Consider the following 11,991-nt stretch of genomic DNA (forward strand, 5'->3'; position numbering starts at 1 on the left):
TATCTCAACCTTTCTGATATTTGGACTATAAAAAATATTTCAGTGATATTATAAGCAGACAGATGTAATTAATTACAAAGCTCTTTGTTCCTATAAAAGCATAAACTTTAGATATCCTGCACAGATAATAGAATATAAATAATATCCTAAAATGCACATTAAATGTGCACTTTTAAATTAATCTCTGGGCAAAGAGCTTTTCTTTCTACCATTCATCCTAGAATGTTTCATGGTGACACAGTCTAGAAAGCTGCACCCCAAGCCTCATGTAACCTTTATTTAAGAGTGGCCAGATGGACCTTTACCGTGTGTATGGACACTGCCTCCTAGAGCTTTTTATAGTCATATTTAGGTGGAATAACAGCTCTTCATTAGCTTCAGGAATAAACAGGCTCTGAAAGACTTTCTCGTTAGGTCACCTTTTGTTCAACCTCTCCTGCTCCTTCTCTAATATAAGGAGAAAGTCTAACTTTGCATCACGGGGACTAACATCCTGGCATACATCGTTCTACTATAAGTTAAGTTCTGTGAGGATAGGAACTAGGCATAACTAAACTTGTACACTGCTCTAGCACACTGTTTTGCACACACTAGGTCTTTCTGGAACATTGGTAGGAGAGTGCTGACTCCATGTCAGCCAGGCCAATTCTTTCTAAGAAAGCCTTGAGGGAAGAAACTTCATCTTCTAATGTCCTGGCTTCTGGATACTCTGATTCTCAAAACTTTGAAAATTGTATTATGAAGAGTTTGTATTAACTTTTAAGTTTGAGATATAATTAAACCTCAGACTGTTTCCCTCTCCCAATCCCCAAGAAATCCAACTACCTAAAATTAACAGCACAATCAAGGGGCCTTCAACTTTCAAAAGTATCCACTAAATAGTCTACTTGTACCATCTTTAGAAGAAAAAAAAGTTTAACTCAAAACATGCTAAAAATAAAAACATCCACAAAACTTCATGCCATCCCATTAAATTGATTTTCTTCATAATTGGCATGGTCGTCATGCTTTAAAGAGAGCTAACAAATTTCAGCTTTACCAATTCAGCAATTTGGGGTTGAACAAGACAAAAATGTTTAACAGATTTTTTTAAAAACCCAGTATGAAAGGTGTATGTCCCCATGTCATATAAATCTGGAGCAGCTAAGTTAATGTAATTCAAATTTCCCAAGAAAATTCTGGCTTAAGGCTAATCCGAAACACAATTTTAGTCCCAAAGCAACTTTTGAAGAATGGAATTAACTGGAAAATGATTCCCTCTTCCAAAATGTCCACAACAGTAGGGGACCTGATACATGACAAAGGGGACACTGCGGCCAAGAAGCCAGATGGCCTTGCTTCCATGTCACTGGGTAATACTGGGAGAGTTCCTCTCCAGAGCCCAGGATGCAATTTTCTCATCTCCATACTGGGACGGAGGGTTCCTATCCTTATTCTAGAGTCTTTGGATTTCTTTCCACAGCCTCTCTGTTGAATAATTTGGGCCAGACCAGACCTCTGATTTTATCAGTGCAGGAGCACCCTGGTGACCACACTCCCTCTCCCAATGCAAACAGGCAATTCACTGTGGTGTAGTGAATAGAACAGTAGATTTCAAAAGCCAAGTGGGACAGTCACTAGTTATGTCACCAGTCATAGTTTCTTGATGACTCAAATTGTTAAGTTTGAACTCCATGACCAAAGTCCCTTTCAGCTTTGAATATATGAAACAATTTTGGCTTAATATATGAGTTATAATCCATGATCTTTGAAAAGCTGAGTACTGTGTTTACACCTTCTACACCCTCTACTCTCTGCTCCTAGACTTCCATTGATATGCAAATTCTTTAGCATAGACAGTGACAAGCAAAGGAAAGAGCCCTGATCTTAAGGCCAAGAAGTGAGGGAAAAACACTGGCAAGCATAGGGTGCTACATAAATTTGAGTTGGGATGAGCAAGGAATTGTGCTATCTTCTTACTATTATAGTCTGTCATCCCCCGCCCCCTTCCCACATTTCATACTTGTAAACTTTAAAATTTATTTAAATATCTTATTTTTTAAATTTGATATATTTAAATATATTAACATTGTCTAACAGCATGGACGGCAGAAACACAACCCATGGAAAACCATTAATCAGCTCAAACATTCAATTTTAAATATTCAGTGAAAATGGGGCTACTCACAGAGGGAAAGGTGAGTGTCCTTCCCATGCCATGAAACCCCTTCATGGAGTAGAAAAGCTTTCTAGGGGTCTGTCTGAATATGGTGGAAATTCTGCTCTTGGGACAAGGAAAAAGATCTTCTGCTCTGCTTTCTCACAGTTGAAATGAGAAGTGGCTCTACAGCAGGAGGGAGAACAAGTATTTTAAGGCAAAGGCTCGAAAAAGTCCACTCACATTCGATTCTAACTTAGTTCTCCCTACCACCCCGTGACAGTTTGGCTCTGACACTCTTCAGGGGAGAGCCACCCCGCCATGACACTCTGACTCAGGGCAGGGGAAAGCAGCAAGTACCTGTCATCTACACAGCTGCAGCCCCACCTCCTCCGAGGCTGGGTGTATAACCAGACTGAGCTCCCAACGCTGCCTCCCTGTGTGACCTGGGCAAGTCCCTCAACCATAAAAGGTGGGAGGCTGGACTGCCAGCCTGGGGGTCCGGGGAGCTCTGGGTTGGTAATCCTGTGACCATCTTGGAGTCCAGTTTCCTCATCTGCATACCAAAGCAGTCATAGCTGTTCTCCTCTACTTCTTCAAAGGACTGTTTCCAGGGTCGTGCCCTGTAACTCAAGCTACCTCAATGTGAGTTATCATCATGGTGACTTACTCAGAAAGGCAAAATCAGCATCACTGAGCATTTCCTCATACTTCCCTGGATAAGACAGAAAAAACAGCACAACAGAAACATACTGACCTCGTGTCGAAAGCTTTCTGCTGTCCTCTCCAAGTGATCGGTTTTCTTCTGGGATTTCATTATGCTAATTCAACAAAAAGCAAAACCAGAAATTTACTATGCCTGCCTCATAGAGAAGGAATGAATCAAGTTAACATGCATAGTAAGGCAATGAGACCAGGGAACAGGCAGGATCTTAAGAAATAAACCAATAAATAAGCCTGAAGAGCAATGTCCAGAAAGTCATCATCAGCTCATGGTACCCAATGGGTCACTAATCTGGGAAAGCTGAGGAGCCTATTGGGACAGTGCCATCCAACCAGCCTCTGCTGTTGAGTAGAACACAGGACATACCAGTTCCCGAAGGGACGCAAGCCTTTGGGCCTCCGCAGGGACAACGCAGCCTGAGGGCAGAATATTCCAGCAAAGCCTCTCAATAACGGGGACATCACAAAAGCCTGAGTCATGGTGCAACTGGGCAGAGGCCAGAACACTCCTGAAAGTCTAAATTTCATAAAAAGATGAAAAGAAGCAAAGGCAGATTATTCTACTGGTAATTGCCCCTGAATGTTAATTAACAATAACATAAATGAGAGCTTCTTTGACATTTATCCCTATGGAAAAATGAATGTTTAAGAGGTTCATGGATTATGGGTTTATAACAATATAAAAGGGTCCACAGACTTCATCAGATTGCAGGAGGAATCCAGGGCACACACAAAAGGCTAAAAACCTCTGTCAATTAATTAACAAGCATTTGTTGATTCCCTACTATGTGCTTGGCACTAGAGAGACAAAGACAAAAAATCCTCAAATAATTCGTGCTTCAGAGGAATTTCTATTTTTGTGGGAGAGCCAGCATGTAACAGTAATAACTAACACTCAGGGGGTTTAAGGTTTACACATATGCTGGGTACTATCTTCATTTGACAGATAAAGAAACTGAGGTTGGAGATTAAGTGACTTGCAAGTGCTGGCTAGGTGCAGAGGCAGGGAAAGAGCGGTTCTTCCCTCGAGGCATCAAGGAGCAGTCCTGTGGCCAGTCGTTTGGAATGAGAGACACTCAAAGCTGGCAGCCCCTCTCCCCACCCCAGCAGCCACTGCAACAGTCTAGACGGGAGGTATTGGAGGTTACCTGGACCACGGAGGCCGCAGGGCCGAGAAGATGCTCAAGGGCTGAAACCAGTAGCCTTGGCAACAGCTTGGGTTGGGGGGGGAGGGGTGAGAGCATGAGGAGTCTGGGAGGGGCTGGATGGGGGGAAGTAATGGGTAACCTTAAGAACAACAGGAAAATTCAAAGGGGGGGGGGGTGAGTTCAGTTTGAGGACAGCCCAGATCCCAGGTTTCATTCCCTGAATCTAAAGATTCACAATAGGATCTCCCAGTGTTGGACCCTTCTGGGGACAAAATACTTGCCGCATTTTAAAAAGAGGGAAGTGAAGACCTTGAATAAAGAGACCTAATCCAGAGTCAGGGTGGAAAACACCGTGACAAAAACTTGTGGGAAAAGTTTATTTCAGGGTCTTTTCTTCTAAGTCCTGTCCCAATACTGTCTCTTGTCATAAAAACATCAGGCAGCTTCCTCAGTGCCCAACCCTTTCCCCAGGGTCTCCCCAGAGGAAGCTGGAACCTCTGTCCAACCTCCAGGTTGCTTCAGGCAATCCAAAGAATGAATGGACCACCTATTCTAAGGCCTCCAGAAATATCTTTAAAAGCTTTTCAGAAATCCAATTTAACTTTCTGGAGAATTTAAAATTGATGCTTACTATAGTGCTAATACTGTGCTTATTGAATACAAGGGATAATGTTATAGAAAAAAATTACTCATGCATATGTACTGTCAAAAACATTTTTTATAATTATAAAATAAAAAAAAAATTCTTAAAAAAAAAAGAGCTTTGACTTGATAAGGGAAACCACATGGACATAAAAAGGCTACATATGGAGAAAGCACCAGTAGCTGGAGGATGGAAAAAAGGCGTTCTCCTTTAGTTTAAAAAGCTCAATTGTTACCACAGTTTTTAATGTCTTAATAACTGGGGAAGAACTTGCTATGCCCACCAATATCACTTTCCCCATTTTTACCGATACAGAATAGCTAAGGCTCTCAGAGAGAGGTTAAGGGACCTACCTGGGGTCATAGCTTGGGAGATTTAAATCCATGTTTCTAGATTTCAGGTCCTATCCATTGCAGGCTATCTCATGAAAAATGCCTATCATTCATAAGAGGACATGCAGAAGGGTGGTAAATTACTTAGTGCTTCAATTCACAGGTTTAGAACAGGCTAATGGAGCCAAGGAGAAAATGACCCTTAAAATAAACCCAGAATTGACTATGAGGAAGTGGTAGTAAAATACTTAGTGAGAGAAACTCTTAAGAGTAACATAGTGGCAGAAAGATAGCCTTGGAACCAGAAGACCTGGATTTTAGTCTTGCCATTGAAAAACACTGGCTGTGTTAGAGAGAAAATGCCAGTCTTTTCAGGCAGTTTCCTATACCCTAAAATCACATTGCCCATTCCTATTTTATATGTATATGTTTGAGTGTGTTCACAATCAATCAGTTCACACAAATCCGTCTACATATCTCTCTAGTTATGCTTTCTACATTACAACTTTCCCCACTGTGGGTTGGCATAATTTTGGGGAAGTTTTGTAGAAGCCACAGATGACACATTTTATGGAATCAGAGACAACAAAGTTTAGAAAACTGGAAAAGCATAAAATAGTGGGCAAGTTCTGCAGAAGCCACAGATGACATATTTTATGGAATCAGAAACAACAACAAAGTTTAGAAAATTGGAAAAGCATACAATATATGTATGAGATCAAACCAAATTTTATAAGGAGGTATTGGGAATATCCCAAAAAAGAAACTAAATCAGACTTGTTAGGGGCAGATAGAGAACCAAAAAACTTTTATGCAGATTTTCAAGTCACAGTACCACAGACAGAAAGAGATAACTGTATCTTTCTCCATTCCAAACTGTTTCTGGGTGAGGTAGAAAGCTGGAAAGAAGACTCCATTTAAAAAACAAATGTTCCCCCAGGGGATACAGTCCCAAGATAATCTCAGTATAATTGGTAACAATTTGCAGTCATGCACATTTCTTTTCTCTTAGTCTTTGCCACACCCATCCTATCTCCCATTCTTTTGTTGTGTTCCTTTTATTTTCTAGGCCCTGAATTTTCTTCTTTTCTTCAAGTAGACAAAAAGTCAAGATAACTGCATTTTTGTTTTTGTTTTAAACCAAGTGCCAAGATTTGCTAGGCAAATAGTAGATGGTTATCCGGAAGCAGACCAAACTGACATTCCTAAGTTAAGAGTAAATTGCAATGTGTCTTACTGTCCAATGAGCTCAGAATGCTTTGCCACAGATCAGACACAAATAGACATTTGAGGCAGCTTCTCTAATTTTACGTGTCTTTCATTTCTTTTGGGCTAATTCAAGTCCGCTTTGCTCCTAGAGCATGGTACATTTTCTGATGAAGGTGTGCCATGCTGGGGCGGTCCTTTGCCAGTGTCTCCCATATCATACAAAGGTAGAAAGGTATTTTAACTTTTAATTTTTTGCTATGCAGTTAAAAGTTAAAATACAGTTCTACTCAATATTTTAACTAATTGTTCCTAAAATTAATTATCTCTACAATGGAACATCAAGTGGTGATTAAGATGTTGAATGTTCTACTCAAGTGAATAAGAAGCAATGAAATATTCATATTTTTTAACTGTTCTTTTTTTTTAATTCTGAAATTGTTTTGTTATAACTCCTATTAAACACAGTGCCATCTGCTGGTAACTCAAATGTGTTTGACACATTGCTTTTGTTTTTTTAAATGTCATATGGCCTTTCTTTAAGCTTAGTTTTCCAAAGCTTCTATTTGATTATTTAAAACCGGGGCTTCTTAAATTTTTTCTATTCATGACCCTTTTCACCAGAGAAAATTTTAGATGACTCTAGGCATAAAAAACAGGTATAAAAATCAAACATTTACTGACAGTAAATCATAATTCTGTGACCCCCAGTTTAATGTAGAATCTTGGATATAATGCAGAATCATACCAATACTTAGTACACCACTGATGTACTACACACACAAACCAAAAACTTTTCAAAAACATTTAAAAAACCCACAACTTTATTTAATTACAATGCTTGTTGCATATTTGCTCTCTCATCAAGTACCTTATAATTAAATATAATGACCTCCTTTATATTTAATTTATTCATCTCAGATGTTTACTAAGTATATGACCCCCTGGCCAAAACGAGGATAATAAAAGCAGCCATCTCCAGGGTTGTTATGAGGACAAAATGGGGTACTATTTGTAAGGCACTGTCCAAACCTTAATGTGCTATGTAATTATTATCATTAAAAGACAAATAGTAAACCAGATTCATTGTCAAGAGCAGCTCTGGTACTAGAGGGCCTGGGTTCAAATCCTACCTCTTGATACTTACCATCTATGTGATTTCAAACAAAACCACTTAATTAACTTCCTTGGGTCTCAGTTTCCTCATGATTTTCCAACTCTAGCTCTATAAAGTCACTGCCAAGGATGACACAGTAGTCATCAGGCTATTGTTAATGGCTACCTCATTAGTCTACTGATTTCTACACTCTCCTCCAGTCAGTAGTTACAAGGTCACAATATACAAATACTGAGGCTGAGAATCAAGGCTCTGTGGGTCCTGGGTCCAAGCTCCCTTTTGCTGACTATTTCATCTAAAGCCCCTCCAGACAAGCTGCATTCTAGCTAAAGGACCAGGTGGTTCCCTGAACCCAACAGCCCATCTTTGACCACAGAATCTAAAGTGTTAAAGGGGCCACCCACTCTAATCCCTGCCCTGCACCTGTGACAAGAGGCACCTGGGGGAAGGGGAGTCATTTCAGAGAGCACTAATTCCTCTTTACAACTTCCACCTGTTATTCTCAGCCCATGAACTTCTCCCTCTCCCACGTGAGGAGATCAGATCAGTGTGTCCCATCCTCTCCAAAATCTAAGTCCCCTTATCCAACCAGTAGCAAGACCTTGATGCCCTTACCCCTCCTGGTCGCCCTCCCTCTAACAAGTGGCACCCAGAACCAAATTCAGCCTCCCGAGATGGCCAGGGAGAGAGCAGAGGACAATAAGATCACTATCTCCCTCTCTAGACACCATGTGACTCTCTCCACACAGCCTAAGGTCGTATTTTCTTCTCTGTCCATTGTATGGTCTACCAAAAACCCAGATGTTCTTCAGAGGATAAGGATTTTTCCTTTATCTCCTGCTTCTGAAACTTTTGTTTAACCCAAGTATGAGGATGGATCTTAAAGGTCATGTTAAGAAGACAGATTTAGAGTCAGCTAGGATCACAGAAATTATGGATTTGAGAGTCAGGAAGACTAGCTTTCAAATTAGTCTCAAACACTAGCTGTGGGACTTTGTGCCTCCATTTCCTCAGATGGAAACAAAAGGGTCTCTTAACATTCTTTCCTGCTCTATGATTCTGATCAGTGAGCTTCCCTATTGCACAGAGGATCTGAGGCTGACTGGCAGAGTGAACTCCTCTAAACCAACTTAACCAATAAAATGGAAGACATAGGGTTTGAAATAAGATCCTCTGGCTCTATGTTCTTTCCATTCCACAGACCAATGCTCAGTTTATCAAGACTTCTGTGGAGCCTTACTCCGCCATACAATTTATAAGCGAATGTGTCATTCACAAATGTGAGCATGAAATCTATGACTTTATCCAAGTCATTTATGAAAATGACAAAGGACACTCCACAAGAGTGATCATCCATCCATCCAAGGAAATCATCAAATAAAGATATGATTAACTCCTGGGTCTGATCACTCACCAAGCCTGAAGGCAATCTACTATCTAGTCTCCATTTCTCTACCAAGTCCAAAGAAAACCTTGAGAAACTTTATCACTTTTGTAAAATCTGGTTACCAATTCCTACAGCATTTCTCTTATCTAAGAGATTAAGAAACCTGATCAAAAAAGTAAATTAAGTTAGTCTTCTAGAAAAACCTGTTCATGTTTTAGAGTCTTGCCAATATTTTTAATCGGCAGCACAGGGGGATGGAAATGAAAATAAAAACTTGTTAGTTAAAAACTAATTAAAAAAATTTTTTTTGGCCAGGAATAGAAGTCAAGCTCATGGCCTGCTATCGCTCTGCTTGTATTATGGTACCATTCACAAGTTCTAGGAATTAAAAAAAAAAAACCAAAACAAATCCTCATCCCAAGAATTACTGCCTCCCCAGCTCTGACCTTGTCTTCATCAAAGGTCCCTAGTTACTTGTTTCTACAGTCAAGACCGCAGTACTAGCCATCAGCCCGGCTGATGATTTCTGGCCTTTGACCTTCATCCAGACTTAGATGATTAGCATAAGCATGGACGGAGTCTAGCACGTTCTCTTAGAATATTCAACTGCCCCAGAACACTTAACACTTTTTCATTCATTTGCTTTATAAATCACTTCAATCATTAGTGCTTATTTCCTTCTCAAAATTACTTTATCTGTGTAAATATCTCATGACAACATAAGCTCTTTCAGAACAGGGCTGGTTTCTTCTCATAAACTTAAGATATTTACTATTAAGGAAAATTCAAACAATACAAATAATAAATGTAATCACTGGGGAGAGGGAATCTAGACGAGGATTCTGAAGAAACATTTCTATATAAACAAAGGAACAAAAAATATTGTATGTGGTACTTCGGATTTCTATAATGCACAGCTTGCTTTTACTTTTAAGTATAAAATTTAACATCTAATTTTTTTTAATTAAAACTTTTTATTTTCAAAACATGCAAAGATAATTTTCAACATTCACCCTCGCAAAACTTTGGGTTCTAAACTTTTTTCTCCCTCTCTCCCTCCTCCCCTCCCCTAAGATACATAATACCTCCTAGGCAACTAATCCAATATTAATATTTAATTTTCAAAGATGTCCTGCATGTCCATGATTCCTTTTGGCATTTCTTTGGCTGTCTTCAGTGCACGCTAAGAAATGCTTCAACTGCCCTCTTCCTTTTTTCTTCCCTATTTTTCTGAAACCCCATTCCAAATCACCCTCTTCTTCACACTTACCTTTCCCTCTCCCACCGAAAAGAAAAAACAAAATTCTTATAACAAATATGCATGGTCAAGTAAAGCATTCCTACATTGGCTGTGTCTGAAAATGTGTTCTCTTTTCCATTTAAAGTTCACTGAGTGTCAGAAAGCAGACAGCAGGATCTCTCACGGGTCCTCAGAAATTGTGTTGTGGTTCATTGGGCCAAGTGATTAAACCAATCTTAATGTGAAAACTCCTCTCACTGCTACAAGCGAGGACCACATCGAAATTTGGTTTTAAGAGTATGGCTGTGATACTGAGAGATGCAGTTACTTACCCATCCTCTTACAGCTCAAATGTCAGAGGTAGGACTTCAGCCCAGTGCAGCCGGCTTCAAGGGCAGCCCTTCACACCCTATGCCACAGTTACAAAGTTAACTATTGAGGTTTTAATTAAAGAGTATGCATGAATTGAATAAAAAGATGCTAATTCCCAAAGGATTATAAAATGTATGTATCACTAAGTTTGAAATACTAAGTGATATTGACATTAGAGCAACATTCAGAACATGAAATACACACCAGTCAATTAACTCTGGTGTTAATGAAAGTAAGTCAGTCTCCATCAACCACTTTGAATTGTTTAGCATTATTTTACCGATTCCTAAGAATGCTTTTTAAAAAATGGACTGTCGGGGGTTCAAGTTGCAAGGAATTTACAGCAATCATCTTGTTCAACCTCCTCGGTCTAAGATGTAAAAGCCAAGGACATGGGCTCGAAGGCAGGTCAGGTCCAGGGCTTTCCCCACCGACCTTGCTCTCCAGCTCGCTGAAGCCTTACAGACATGTCCCCGCAGCCCCCCAAATACTATCGTTGTTACTGTGAGTAAATATCAAGACCTGCTACGCTAAGAGACTTGTTTTACTGCATTTCCCCAGGTTCTCTGTTCAGCCTCGTGGCAGTATTTAAATCCCAAGTTTAACATTTTAGCACTTTGCAACCAAAGAAAACGCTTAAAGTCCAACCCGCTTCAATTCCCTTTGCTAACTAAAGGCTCCTGGTGTCAAACCAGACACCGACCGAACGCGGATCAGTCTCAGGGAGACTTCCAAATGCCACTCGGCTTCCCGCCGGCTCCAAGCCCTGAAGGCTTCGCTGGGGGGTTGTGGGGGTGCACCTTGACGCCCAGCACCGTGAGTCACCCCGGCACCGACTAGGAGAGCTCCTCGAGGGTGTAGGACCGGGCCTTTGGCTTGTGCCCATGGGCTGCTCCTCTGGCCCGAGGGTCCGGTCCCCTTCCCCCCTCCCTCCCCCTGGCTGGCAATAGTTTGCCAGGCCCTGAGGAGCTGAAGGAGCAGGGAAGGTCAGCCTCGGACCCGGCCCCAGAGACCGAGCACCCGCTCTCCATGCACCCGGATCCTCTCGGGACTCTCAGCACGTGTCCAGTACTGAATTAAAATTTGAATCAAATGCACGCCCCCACTGCAGGAATGGCACGCGTGGACGCCGGGGTCACCGTCACATTGGGACACGGGACCCCGAGACCAAGGTCACGACCGCGTCTCCGGGGTCGCCAGGGGCTGAAGGCAGCCGTTTTGTCCCGGAGGGAGACTGTCCCTGGACAGCTGAGGTGAGGTCCGGCGCCGGGGGGGGGGGGGGGAGGTCCTACGGGGGTCAGGGAGACCAAGAGACGCGCCCTTAGCCCGCACTTGCCCTTAGACTTACGTTTGGTGGAAGATGAGACAGAAGAGTTACTACCTCTTTCACCGCCCCGCGTCTCCGCCTCTCTCACTTCCGTCTCCTAGGAGCTGGGCGAGTAAAAGCCGGCGGAAGTTCTCTGGCACGTGCGCCGCGCTGGGCGTACTCTACGGACGTAGGAATTCTATTGGCTAGTTCTGCCGAGGGGCGGAGCATATTGCTGCCAGCATTGGCTTGATTCCTGAGAATCGGGGCGGGATTTCCCACCGCGTGCTTCCTTCCCAATCCCAAACAGTTTCCATGGTGACCTCCGCCCAGATGCCTACACTCATTTCCGGGACTCTCGCCGCGTCCATTGGCTGTTG

At 41.8% G+C, this 11,991-nt stretch overlaps 1 protein-coding gene across 5 annotated transcripts in view; it reads right to left on the minus strand.

The window, feature by feature from the left end:
• Nucleotides 1–11,743, minus strand: part of OXNAD1 (oxidoreductase NAD binding domain containing 1) — a 45,260-nt gene extending 33,517 nt beyond the window's left edge. For 2 of the 5 annotated variants that reach the window (XM_074270112.1, XM_074270109.1), the window contains exons 1-4: nucleotides 11,654–11,733; nucleotides 10,266–10,342; nucleotides 3,228–3,377; nucleotides 2,895–2,958 (exon numbers count right to left, since the gene is read on the minus strand). In XM_074270112.1, coding sequence (XP_074126213.1) covers nucleotides 2,895–2,958; nucleotides 3,228–3,340 — 177 coding nt within the window. In that variant the 5' untranslated portion in view covers nucleotides 3,341–3,377; nucleotides 10,266–10,342; nucleotides 11,654–11,733. Of the gene's footprint in view, nucleotides 1–2,167; nucleotides 2,324–2,894; nucleotides 2,959–3,227; nucleotides 3,378–10,265; nucleotides 10,343–11,653 lie in introns of all 5 variants that reach the window. The other 3 variants (XM_074270113.1, XM_074270110.1, XM_074270111.1) reach the window with 3 other exon arrangements.
• Between the last annotated feature and the right edge of the window lie 248 nt (nucleotides 11,744–11,991).

Source organism: Sminthopsis crassicaudata, chromosome 5 (assembly GCF_048593235.1).
Source record: "Sminthopsis crassicaudata isolate SCR6 chromosome 5, ASM4859323v1, whole genome shotgun sequence".
Lineage (NCBI taxonomy): Eukaryota > Metazoa > Chordata > Mammalia > Dasyuromorphia > Dasyuridae > Sminthopsis > Sminthopsis crassicaudata.